Raw genomic sequence first — 14,193 nt, 5'->3', positions numbered from 1 at the left:
AAGGGGAGGAGAGGACAGGAGGAGAGAATGAGAGGAGAGGGGGAGTACAGGAGGAGAGGACATGAGGAGAGAAGGGGAGGAGAGAGAAAGGAAGAAGCTCAACGGCACTCGAATTAACTTTAACTGTTAAACTGTTTTATGAAATAAAAATGTTAAAGGTGTATTGTTCCCTGTGTGTTTTTATCATAGAGGTGTGGTTATACTATTAATCTGGATTGTCTATGTTATTCTAATGTTAATCGGATGAAGACTATTTCATCATACATGACGCATCATAGCTTTTTGCTTACTGATGGGGTCCCATGTTGTGCAGGTGCCCTTTTTTTATTTTCGCCCCTGCCCTTTAAACAGCCTGAGTCCGCCACTGCTCTCATCAATAGCTACACTTTAAAAAAAACTGCATGCGAGACAGAGTGGTCAGTGGCAGGGAGACAAGCAAGCTTCCCAGGCAGTTTAAGCTCAGTCCAGTGATGACGTTGGCATTGTTGTTGTGCCGACATGAGATTACCACGGGCATAAAGTGGCAGTTCATGCCACGTTCCACAGATGTCAATGGTGGCCTTCACGGACATGGTAGGGTCAGAGATGATCTCCTCAGAAACATTAACATCATCTGAGTCCGGCCGGACCCACTCCAGGGCCATGTTGGACCAGCCACATAGGTCATTCAGGTCTGGCCAGTCAGACCACACCCCTAATCCGGGAGCACGGCTGTCCAGCTTTCCGCTCGGTTTCTTCCTGTAGCCCAGGAAGTTTGGATCAGACCCACACGCCAGGGGGACCTTGCGTCTCTGCAGGTCTAAGAACAGAGAGGCTCTGGCGTGCTGGTCGTCACTGTTCAGCATGTTGAGAAGATGACGGAGTCTCGTGGCAATGTAAGTCCATTCAAAGTTGGGAACACCCAGGCCGCCCCTCCGCATGGTATGGAATATGATGTCCAATGTTGAGTGAGTGTTCAGTCCAGTCCATTGTCTCACCATCTGTACCGTCTTATTATTCATTTCACAAAGAAACGTGCAAGGAATATGTACATTTGAGAACAAGTGCTGAACTTTGACCAGGGCTAACTGTCTGACTGCTTCAAGTTTCATGATGAGTGGCAGGGGCGATGAATCAATTAAATCTAATCTGGTGGAATAATCAGAGATCATTTCACTCACTTGTTTTTCCCATTCACCTGCCACAAAAAATGTATGACCCAGATAAGTATAATGTTTCATGAAGTGCGTAGACTCTCAGTGGCTTGTTATCAACTGTAAATGTGGGAATTATATCTGTTTTGCCCAGTACCAGCGGTTTCCCCCGCTCCGCCTCTCATAGAAAGATGTACATTTGGCATCTTTGACCTCTAATCCAGACCACTCTAGGAAGGAGTCGGTTCTGGAGAGCATGGTGTTTATGACAATGACATCCTCCTGCCTGGAGGCTATTATTACATCATCTGCATAACCCTGGATGAGGTTAGGGGAAATTTCAAAGCCACTTTAACCATGAGTTGATAGCGAGTACAAACTTGACTGCACTCCATGGACACTCAGCCTGTCTTTATACCTACTTGGAGTGGGATTGGGTCTGTGAGCTGTTTGCCACACATCACCTGTATGTATGAACCAGAGTAAACATCCCTAACAATGTCAATGAAAACCTGGGGTAGATGTATTTCCTCAAGGGCTCTCAGCATGACATTATGTGCTAGGGTTCCAAAAGCACACACAAAACACTCTCACCTCAGCATCTCTCTGTCTACCACAGCTTTCACTTGCACAAAACAAATCATTTTCACAGTGTTTTAGATTTTAGAGTAGGTATGATGATTTAGCAATAATTCCCTTGATAAAGTCAAATAGGATGCAACCGAATAATAACATGAACGTGAAAGTAAATAAAAACACCTGGTACAACTGAAGGCTGAATACTGGGTTGTACTTCAACATGAAAGCAGCGTTAGGTTATTCACCAAAAACACCATGCAGGTGCAGATGGCGCTATTGTTTGAAAGGTGAAGATATTTGTTTTGCTGCACAGTGAGCCAGTTGAGTTGCTGCCAGGAGAGGCAGTGGGCCTAAATTAATCATTCAGTCCAGGGGGGGGGGGGGGGGGGGGGGGGGGTAGCTGGAAATGGCGGGGGCCTCGAGTATGAAGCATAACGTCTGTATGAAGAGTTCCATCTTCATTAACATGAACAGCTCCATTATGATGGAAACTAATTTAAATACAGAATGGAGTCACTAATATGCTCTCATGACCATTTCATAACTAGTGATGAAGACTCATGACAAAATAGTAAAAGAGAATAAACACATATACCTGCACACACATGTACATACTGTACCAGGCCCTTCCTCGACCCACTCTGCTCAACAGTCCAGGACCAACAGCAATAAAAAATCTTCAAAAACTTGATTTTCAGGCTGAGTGGCGCAGTGGGCAAGGCGCTCGCCACTAACACAGGAGATGCTGGTATCGAGCCCAGCTCTCAGCGTTGCTACCGGCTTGGCCGGCCGTCATACTAACACAATTGGCAGTGTTAGAGGGTGGGAAAGCCGGTGGGTGGGGATTGGATGTTGTGGACAGCGACTCCTACAGGTCGGTTGGGTGACGCCGGTGCGGCGGAAACAGGAAGTATCGGGGGCAGCGTGAGCCTCCCACGCGTTACTCCTCGCCACTGAGAGTTCGAGCTGTTGTGGTGAAAAGATGCGACAGGCTGCCTCCTCGTGTACCGGAGGGGACACGTGATGCAAGGCTTCTAGCCTCACTACAGCCGACCAGTGGGAGGCATAGTCTAGCAACGTTCAAGACAGGGGAGGGACGAAATTGGGATGGGAGAAAAATGGGGAGAAAAAGTGGATAAAAAAGATTTTTACTTTCACACATACAGTAGTGCAGGCAGGGCCGCCTGGGAGAAATGCGAGGCCCTGTGCTAGATTTAAACGCGAGCCCCCCCCCCCCCTAAAGGTAAAAATAAAATAAAAAATAAAAAATTATATACATTTTTTCTTTTTTCTTTTTTCATACAGTCAACATATTCTTAAATAATAGCGCTGCCCGAGGCTGGGCATGATACAATCAACATATAGCAAGAGAGAGAGAGAGAGAGAGCGAGAGAGAGCTCCCGTTCTACAGTCAATATACAGTGTTATCGCTGCACAGACCCGGCAATGCCCCTGACCAGAGGAGAGAGAAATATAATATAGTTAGTAAAAGCACTATATAAGTTCAGAACACAGCACAGCTTAGAACACAGCTCAGAACACAGAACACATCTCAGAACACAGCACAGAACACAGCTCAGAACACAGCTCAGAACACAGAACACATCTCAGAACACAGCACAGAACACAGCTCAGAACACAGCTCAGAACACAGAACACATCTCAGAACACAGCACAGAACACAGCTCAGAACACATCTCAGAACACAGCTCAGAACACAGAACACATGCAGAACACAGCACAGAACACAGCTCAGCACACAGCGCAGAACACAGCTCAGAACACAGCTCAGAACACAGGACACCTCAAAACACAGAACACATGCAGAACACAGCTCAGAACACAGCTCAGAACACAGCTCAGAACACAGGACACCTCAGAACACAGAACACATGCAGAACACAGCTCAGCACACAGCTCAGAACACAGCTCAGAACACAGAACACAGCTCAGAACACAGCTCAGAACACAGAACACAGATCAGAACACATCTCAGAACACAGCTCAGAACACAGAACACATGCAGAACACAGCTCAGCACACAGCTCAGAACACAGGACTAGGTACAGACTCAGCGAGCACAGCCTAGCCATCGAGAAAGGCCGCCATAGGCAGACCTGGGCCCTCATTCATCAATAGTGTGCGTAGAACATTTCTATTTCCACACGTAAGCACGGAATGTAGAACTAGTGTACGCACAGGGAAGTCGGGATTCATCACACGGTGCGTAAGCAGGCTCTATGCTCCTCCGTGTTGATGAATACCACTTTGTTCTACCGTCAATGCTCGTGCATGATTATCCATATATGGTCATGAAAATGAGGAAACACCCCCCATGGGATGTGAAATAATGGACTGACCCGAGCGGGACTCTGAGAAACTCCACGAAGATTGTTCACTGCTGTCGAACCAAGAAGACACTATCGCGTATTATGATTTATGGGATAAATAAAAGGCGGACTTGTAAACGGTGATGTCAGATATCAACGGCTCCCTAAGACCATTGCTGCAATTCTGCCTGGACAGCTCAAAATACTAATAAAGACCGTTCGTTGACCACTGTTTGGCGTTGGTTGTGTGTCATTATAACCGTGCTGTAATATGAATGCCTTTATTAGTTGTGTTCGATTGGCTATATGATTTTTAGAGGCATCTATTTTGTTGTCGGCTAATAAAGACCGCGCTGGAATATAACTGCCTTTTCCCGTGTTGTTTGATTAATACCCACGGATTAAAGTTCTCCTCAATTCTATTCCAAATCGCGATGGATCTCCCGTCAATTTTCTACCTGCTGCATATGATTTCTAGAGGCATACTACAATCTATTTTGATGTCAGTATTGGGTAGCCTATATAAACAATATAATACGAGAGCATATACAAGAACAATGAATCTCACTGCATGTATGATAGCCTGCCTTTCAATACATGAACTTGAATTCCATCATGTTTGTGTGCGGGACTCACAAGGCTGTTGTCACAATGGGTGGTACCGGTGTACAGTAATAATAACAGTCCACACAATATCACGATCCATGCCATAGCCTATGTTCCATTAGGACATGATCTGTGACGACAAATGTTCTATAATGTTTGATTAAGATATCATACTCTGACAGCATGCCTATGAGCAACAAAAACGCGAACTTGAATCCCATCATATAGTCTGTCCACTATCTGCATGGTGTCATTGCAATGCGTTTCTATTCTTTCTTGTACAGTAAAAAGGGGGAAGAACACTATATTCATATGACTTATTCTGCTTACAGCTACGAAATTCCACTTGTTTCGTTTAACGTAAAGCCTTTTAAATATAATCAAAACTTTCCCGTGTTTCGGCGGTCTGTGCGCAAAATAATAACGAGTTGAGCTTTATGATTTATGATGAATTGAAAATGGGGGACCCTGATGTAAACAGGACGAAAGTTGGTCTGCATCCCCAATTAACAATTGTATGTACTGAGCTGTACTGTACTGTACCCATTCTGCAATCTGTTAATAAACTTTTCAATCAATCAATCAATCAAGCTACGCGGAGCGCAGTCAGTCAGTAGCCTACACCCCGTATATTCCGATAACGCTATATAAACCATGCTGCATTCATTCTGAGAGAAAGATCTATTATTCCAAATGCTATTTATAGGGTTTTTACCATAATTACACTACTGTTGCTATTTTACAATGAACTATAATGAACTACGGTTCGTACAGAACATGCCAGTGTTATTATGCACAGAAGCTCATTTCCTTGTTGTAATAATATATTCTACCACTGGGCGCTAGGTACGCCAGGTCTGAACTGTGCGTAGATGTAAGCACGAAGTCAAGTTCAAGTTGAAATTGATGAATCCCACTCTTTGCTTAGAAATGATCGTACGCACAGGGTAAGCACAGATCTGTGCGTAGAACACGTTGATGAATGAGGGCCCTGGCTCCCAAGCGAAGACAGACTATGCACCCACTGCACACAAGATGAGGTGGAAACCAAGCTCCACTTCTTAACAACCTGCCCACTATACCAAGACATCAGAGACATATACTTCCCACAAATTGCAAACACCCAAAGAGACTTTGAAAACATGGACAATAACTCAAAACTCCCATACCTACTGGGAGAAATACAAGAATGTGCAAACACAGCAGCCAGATTTGTGAGCTGCTGTGACAAGAAATGGACATCCAACGGAATACAACCACCATAAAGACTGTACAAGAAATTCCTTCTGTAATGTACTGATTTCTTTTGTTTTATCTGTTTGATTGTTTTGTTTTGTTTGGCTTTGGCAATGTAAACGTATGTTTCCCATGTCAATAAAGCCCATTTGAATTGAATTGAGAGAGAGAGAGAGAGAGAGAGAGAGAGAGAGAGAGAGAGAGAGAGAGAGAGAGAGAAAGAGAGAGAAAGAGAGAGAAAGAGAAAAAGAGAGAGAGAGCGAGAGAGAGAGAGAGAGAGAGGTGAAAATGTGACAAGGATAATAACAGGTATTGGAGGTGAACTGAATCCATCATTTGTGACGTGCGTTTGTTTTCCCCTCTCTCACCAGGTGATGATGGCCAGGTGGGGTGGAGCCATGCAGGCCGCCATGAAGAGGACCACGTTCTCGTGCCTCGTCTGTCTGTAGTTCATCACCTCCTTCTTAAAAAGGTTCAGGTGGTCCTGGTTGTTGCCATGCCTAGTTAGCTAGCGTTAGCTAACGCTAGTTAGCCTTTAGCTAAGCTACTAGCCAACATGGCTAGCCCGACTGAACCACACGTTAGCACTCGATAGCTAGCGTTAGCTAACGCTAGTTAGCCTTTAGCTAAGCTACTAGCCGACATGGCTAACCCGACTGAACCACACGTTAGCACTCGCTAACTTTGCTAACGCAAGTTAGCCTTTAGCTAAGCTACTAGCCGACATGGCTAGCCCGACTGAACCACACGTTAGCACTCGATAGCTAGCGTTGGCTAACGCTAGTTAGCCTTTAGCTAAGCTACTAGCCGACATGGCTATCCCGACTGAACCACACGTTAGCACTCGATAACGTAGCTAAAGCTAACTAGCTGTCCCTGCCTTTAGCTAAGCCGACATGGCTAGCCTGACTGAACTTTCTAACATGCAACAACTTTCATCTTCAGTCCATCTGCCGAACTACCGTCCTCTTCGTCTTGGCTGGCATAACCTCCAATGCTGCACGCGCTCCCGTGGAAATAGTCAGACTGAGACGCACGCCGGCCGACTAGTACCTTACCTGTAACCCCTCCCCTCTTTGAAACCAATAGTATATCTGCTGCAGAACCGCAGAGCTCCAATAGTGTATGCAGAGCCACAGAGCTCCAATAGTATATCTGCAGAGCCGCAGAGCCCGGAACAAGTCAGACACATTCTACAAACGTGTCTAATGTGAAATATATAAGCATATAAGCAAAACTAGATTTTAGGTATGTGATGAAAAAGGGCCTCGCGGGAAGGGGGGCCTTGCAAAAAATAAATAAATAAATAATTTCTTTTTTTATTTCTTTTTTTTGCGAGGCCCCCCTTCCCGCGAGGCCCTGTGCGACCGCACTGCTCGCACACCCCCTGAGGCGGCCCTGAGTGCAGGGAATGTGACCAGTGCCTAACAGACCAATTATATATAAGAGGACAGCCACAATACATACATACATCTATGTACACCTGCATACACATAACCTGCACACAGTACATCTACTGCACACAGTATCCTAGAAATAATCTACAATAGTTACAGTGTTTGTGAAGCAGGTTTTACAATGGCTACTTGGGTTAGTATACAATTCATAACTAAATGTCCGTGGAATGGATAGAAATACAGACACTGCATTCTAGATCAAATGAAGGACTAACTTGCATTCTAGATCAAATGAAGGACTAACTTAGATTATATTCTAGATCAAATGAAGGACTAACTTAGATTGTATTGTAGATCAAATGAAGGACTAACTTAGATTGTATTCTAGATCAAATGAAGGACTAAATTAGACTGCATTCTAGATCAAATGAAGGACTAAATTCGATTGCATTCTAGATCAAATGAAGGACTAACTTAGATTGTATTCTAGATCAAATGAAGGACTAACTTAGATTGTATTCTAGATCAAATGAAGGATTCAATTAGACTGCATTCTAAATAAAATGAAGGACTAAATTAGACTGCATTCTAAATCAAACCAAGGACTACATTAGACTGCATTCTAGATCAAATTAAATAATAAATTAGACAGCATTCTAGATCAAACTAAGGAATACACAAGACTGTATTCATGGTACCATAATGAAGTCCCATGGTTTGCAGATCCATGGTTTGCAGATCCATGGTCCATCTTGAGTCGTAAATGTGTTCCCAGTCCTGGTAATAAAGGAGTTTCATAATCAGGACCATTGGCTTGTTATTATTGCGTAGCTTGTCACTGCAACCTGCCAATACTGTGACTACTTTCTACCACAGGACAGGGAAGGTATCATTTATTGGGGTGGTAAACATGTCCATCCATTTATCAGCCTCAGATTGGAACTGTCTCCCATTCAAGTGGTCAACTTTCAACATAGGTTTGGGAAGTTGTTTTTGACAAAAACAACTTCCCAAACCTATGTTTCCATTCCGTTCCACTGCTTCATCTAGCCTCACTGTCTGTATGTTCAAATCTGCATGTATACCTTGAATGTCAGATAGATATTGTATCCACTTTGCGATAAGTAAGGGATAATGTATAGCTACGAGGTCATTGTCGCAAAATAATTGACCGACACAGAGTTTAAAATACCGAGCCGCCTCGGCGAGGTGTTTTAAACGTCAGTGAAGGTCAATTATTTTGCGACAATGATCGAGTATAGCTATACATTATCCCGCTTATTACATGGCTAACTTACTAACAATATACCTAATTCATTTTACATCGACTCGCAACAGTAACACTGGTTCTGGCTCCGCTGAGTGCTCGTCGCTCCGCCCCCCAGCAGCTTCCCCGGCAGCCGGCAGTTTGCACTGATGTCAGTGGGCTTGATTGCGAACAGCTGCGCACAGCGGTCATTATTGTGGGCTTGATTGCGAACAGCTGCGCACAGCGGTCATTATTGTCCCACAGCGGTCATTATTGTCTGATAACTGACCTCTGACGCGCGCTATTGACCAATCACAAGCAAGCATTTCGGCGAATGTGAAAACGCCATGTAATAAAAATTGATATTGATATAGATAGCCTTGATAATTTATGACCCAGGGCAGAGTGTGGCTGATCCCAGGTCTGATTAGCTTGACCCATGACAGGTGTGGCTGATCCCAGGTCAGATTAGCTTGACCCAGGACAGGTGTGGCTGATCCCAGGTCTGATTAGCTTGACCCAGGACAGGTGTGGCTGATCCCAGGTCTGATTAGCTTGACCCAGGACAGGTGTGGCTGATCCCAGGTCTGATTAGCTTGACCCAGGACTGGTGTGGCTGATCCCAGGTCTGATTAGCTTGACCCAGGACAGGTGTGGCTGCTTAGACCAGACATCCCCACATCACAGTAATATTCTACATGTTATAGAAAAGGCCATTTATTATTGAAATTGCTTTTTAAAACAATAATGCAGCCACCTCTTCTCTCCTCCTCTCCTCACCTCACCTCTCCTCACCTCACCACTCCTATCCTCACCACTCCTCTCCTCCTCCCCTCCTCAACTCTTCTCCTCTCCTCTCCTCACCTCTCCCATCCTCATTCTATCCTCTCATCTCCTCTTGTCCTCTCCTCCCCTCCTCTCTTCTCCTCCCCTCCTCCCCCTCCTCACCTCTCCTCGCCTCCCCTCCTCTCCTCCTCTCTTCTCCTCCCCTCTCCTCACCTCTCCTCGCCTCCCCTCCTCTCCTCCTCTCTTCTCCTTTCCCCTCATCTCCTCTCATCTCCTCTTCCCTCCTCTCCGATCCTGTCTGGTCATCTCTTCTTTTCTCCTCACCTCTCCTCCTCTCCTCCCCTCCTCACATCTCCCCCTCTTCTCCTCTCCTCTCATCTCCTCTCCTCTCCTCACCTCTTATCTCCTCTCCTCTCCACTCCTCCCTTCTCCCCTCCTCTCCTCATTATCAACATCTGATTAAAGTTACTTATAGATTAGATCCATGCGGTATTTAGTCTTTAATAAATCACAGTTCAATGAGGTTGTTATGACACTTTATAATGAAAGGACAGAGGATTATAATGAAATGTAAGCTGTGACTGAAGGCTTCATCTCTTCTTAAGGACCTTAAATCTCCATGAGTGCAGAACATAGTTGATGGTCTACACACAGTGTAAACAGTAGAAAACATGTAACAGAGGTCCGCTGTGTGTTTCATATCAAAGACAGTAACACTGGAGAGAGTTATCAGAATACTCCCACTCTTATACATTCTCCCACTAGGCTAACGTCTAGAAAATGAAACAATTAGTGAAATTAAACTATTCCTCGTTTAGCTGGGGACCCCGTGGGACATCATCAAGGACCACCAGCCTGGGACCCCCTGACTTGTGTTATAGCTACATCTGGTACAAGCCCCGGGCCATTGTGTCCACATACACCCACCCACTGTATACACAGAGTGATGTCAAAACAAACCCTCTATCAAAAACTCTAACAGATGGCTGTGCTCCCCAGTATCACAACGTTCTTGTCAACAGAAACTGTCAAGATTTAATGAGTCCATCAGGACAGCTACCATGCAATTAGTCCGCTGGGCTTCTCTGAACTCTGGGCACTTTAAAGTAGACAACTTCAAGATTCAAATATGAAGTACTCTTTTTCTCCTCTCCTCTCCTCTCCTCTCCTCTCCTCTCCTCTCCTCTCCTCTCCTCTCCTCTCCTCTCCTCTCCTCTCCTCTCCTCTCCTCTCCTCTCCTCTCCTCTCCTCTCCTCTCCTCTCCTCTCCTCTCCTCCTCCTCTCCTCTCCTTTCCTCCCCTCTCATCTCCTCCCCTCCCCTCTCCTCTCCTCAAGTTTCAAGTTTCTTTATTAGTTGTCATACAAAAATACAGAATACTTTTATATGAAATGATTTTTTCAGTTTTGCTCCTGAGAGTGTGCTAATGTAGATAAAAATAGATAAAATATAAAATAGAAAGTCAAAAGTACGTAAACAAAGTGTAAAATTGCACTGTATCATCGCTGTATCCTCGCAGCCAATGAAATAGGTCAAGCAAATACATTTCGCCTATCAGTGCGTAACGCACTGTGCGTTGAAATATGATGTAATATGATGGAAGCTGGGCGCGTTTTCTAGCGCACCAAGCAAGCAGGGTCCTTCCGGCTAATCGGAGCCTTCCGGCGTGGTAGTCCGGATATTTTGCTACCTTTGCTGGTAGCTGGATGCAGCTAACAACGGTATGGACTGTTTAAACGTTACTGGAGTTTCTTTTTGAGTGGATTTAAAAGAAGTGGATTATTATTAGTTGTGGACTGGACAGCTGAATATCTCGCCCCATTCAACTCTTGTGATGGTAAGTAAGTCTTGTAACGATAGCTTGGATGTGTGTGTCTGTGTGAGAGAGAAAGATAGAGGGGGATACTAACTAATTAATTTCGCCGCGGGGGGGGCATAATTACCCGGACAATAGAGAGAGAGAGAGAGAGAGAGAGAGAGAGAGAGAGAGAGAGAGAGAGAGAGAGAGAGAGAGAGAGGAGAGAGAGAGAGAGAGAGAGAGAGAGAGAGAGAGAGAGACCTGTGCGTGTTTGTGTAGAGCTATTGGAAACGTGGCTGCATTGACTGACTGTGATCATATAATCATATATTGATTGATGGCAATGGTGATAGTTGTACTCTACCTACTTAAATATTCGCCAATGCGTGCCTCTGTACATGTTTGCAAAATGTTTGGTATAGCGCCCCCCCTGGAGAAGAATTCACCAGCCGCCACTGACCCACAGGCCTGGTGGCCTGGATCACGGAGTACGTCACCAACAGGGCCGTCAGTCAGATGTGCTGGTGAGCAACAACGGCGCCCCCCCCCCCCCCAACAAACTGTGCTGTCACCCTTCCTGTTGATTGATTGATTGAAAACTTTATTAACAGATTGCAGAATGGGTACAATACAGTACAGCTCAATACAAAACAAACTGCTAAGATGATGCAGACCAGAAAAAGAAGTTCGTCTTGTTTACATCGGGGTCCCCCATTTTCAATTCATCATGACATTTATGACATACTGTACACGACAAACAGATATACAGAACTGCACGTAGTAAAAATAGATCCTAAAAAAAATATACATCCGAGGGGGAAGAAACTGTACATTGGTGGGGTGGGGGGGGGATTTCATTTACAGGGGCCAGTTTCTAATTGCAGCCACCCGTAGGTGCTCTTTGTGAGCGGTTTTGAAGGAGGGTAGGGATTCACATTCCTTCATGGTTTTGGGTAGGGCATTCCACATTATTGTTGCATAATTGCGAAACTGAATTGTTTAGTCCAGACCTGGGCATTGTACGGCCCGATGATTTTGACCGGCCCGCGAAAGATTACATGATGATAAAGTTAAAATTTAAAATTTAAAATTAATTAATTATTCTTTTTTTTTTATTTTTTTTTACTTTTTTATTTTCATCAAGGCAACTAGGCAGCAACAATCTCAAACACATGAAAACCCTGAAAGAAGTCAAACCATCAGCTGATCACCGGCACAGGTACTCATCCATGTTGGGAGCACTGCATGATGAATTTTCAAGGCGTTTTCAAGATTTCAAAAAGGTTGAGGATGAAATGCAGCTGGTTTCCTCTCCCTTTACCTGCAGTGTTGATAGAGCACCCACTGATGTTCAGCTTGAACTCATTGACCTGCAGCCTGATTCACTACTGAAAGAGCACTTTAAGTCAGCATCACTGCTAGAGTTCTACTCTGCTCTCAAGGAGGAGAACTTTCCAAACAAGAGGAGACATGCTCAGAAGATGTTGGTTCTCTTTGGATCCACCTATATGTGAACAGACATTCTCAGTCATGACGTTTACCAAGTCCAGGTACAGATCCTCTCTCACTGATGAACATCTGGCAGCTGTGCTTCGCATCTCCACCTCAGACATGCAACCTGACTTTGATGGACTTGTTAAAGCTCAACAGAGACTGGATTTATCACACTGAATGAAAAAAAAAGAGCTGAAGAACACTAAAATGTGGAAATATAACAAGTGAAATGGGACACTTGATCTTTTTTTTTCTTTTTTTTGCACAGTTCTGAAAACATTAAATGTTTAATATAGGCATGTAAAGTAAAAAAGGCTACTGGGACACTTTTCTTTACACAGTTCAGTGACATGTCTTGTTTATTTTGGCTATAAGATGATATGATGTCTTTAGAAAGCTAAGAAAATCCTTGTTTCAATAGTATATGAAACTCAAAATAATAACTTTATTTGTATAGCACTTTTTCATACATGCCCTTTGTTATTAATGTTTCACATTTTGTTTATCATTTTGGAAATAAATTCTATTTGAATAAATTATATTTTTGAAAGCTAACCTCACCTTTTAATTGCCAAATAATAACATACACTCTTACCAGGGGTCAAAACAATGCCATTTACTGCTTTTTATATAGAAATAAAATGTATATTATGCATAATTGAGTTTGGAATTTTGGCCCGGCCCTCCAACATATTTTCAGTTGCTCATTCGGCCCCCCGGGAAAAATAATTGCCCACCCCTGGTTTAGTCCCTTGTTTGAGCCGAATCTGGGTTGAACATGATTTGTGGAACTCCCTCTGGTGTTGTGGGTGTGGAATTCACTGACCTTTGGGAAGTATTTCGACATGTACATGGGTATCCCAGTGGTGTAGTGTATCTTGGAGACCAGGCCCATTGCAAGTTGCTGTACTCTGTCGTCTACTCTAAGCCATCCTAGGTTGTCAAAATGTGCAGGGGTAAGGTGGATTTTGTGAGTAAGGCCAAGCAGTAGTCTGACCAGTTCACCCTCTACACCTCTGACTTCTGCCACAACTCGAGTGGGTGCCACCTACAGAAGTTCTCAGATGACTCCTCCATTGTAAGTTATATCACAGATGACAATGAGGACGAGTACAGAGCCCTGGTGGAAAGCTTTGTAGGGTGGAGCGACAGCAACCACCTCCAGCTCAACATCAGCAAGACCAAGGAGCTGGTGGTGGACTATGGAGAGGCAAAACTAGCCCCCCAACTTCCATCACCATCCGAGGGGATGAGGTGGAGATGGTGGAGACATACAAGTTCCTTGGAGTACACCTGCACAACAAACTAGACTGGTCAGACAACACAGATGCCCTCTATATGAAGGGACAAAGCAGGCTGTTCTTCCTGAGGAGACTCAGGTCATTCAATGTGTGCAATAGACTGCCACAGTCAGTTTACCAGTCTGTAGTAGCCAGCGTCCTCTTCTTTGCCGTTGTATGCTGGTGGGGGGGCTATATCAACTCAAAGGACAAGCTTGTGAGAGAGAGAATTCTGCTGTGGTTTAGTTACATTGACCACAGGGACCACAAGTAGAATAAAGAAGCTCTGTCTTGAAAAGCTATTTAT

The 14,193-nt window shown here is 44.4% G+C and overlaps 1 protein-coding gene across 1 annotated transcript in view; it reads left to right on the top strand.

Annotated features, from left to right (window-relative positions):
• Positions 1-854: 854 nt before the first annotated feature.
• The window catches only part of LOC311242122 (growth/differentiation factor 2-like), a gene marked incomplete at both ends in the record, with an annotated part of 89,758 nt that continues 76,419 nt past the window's right edge, over positions 855-14,193 (top strand). Inside the window, one exon of the mRNA XM_084331077.1 lies at positions 855-921. Within this exon, the coding sequence (XP_084187203.1) occupies positions 855-921 (67 nt within the window). The remainder of the gene's footprint in view (positions 922-14,193) is intronic.

The sequence above is a fragment of the Notolepis coatsorum genome, assembly GCF_963971535.1.
Source record: "Notolepis coatsorum genome assembly, chromosome: 15".
NCBI classification, from domain to species: domain Eukaryota; kingdom Metazoa; phylum Chordata; class Actinopteri; order Aulopiformes; family Paralepididae; genus Notolepis; species Notolepis coatsorum.
The sequence above is the reverse complement of the archived record's forward strand: the minus strand, read 5'-3'. Positions and strand labels throughout refer to the sequence as shown.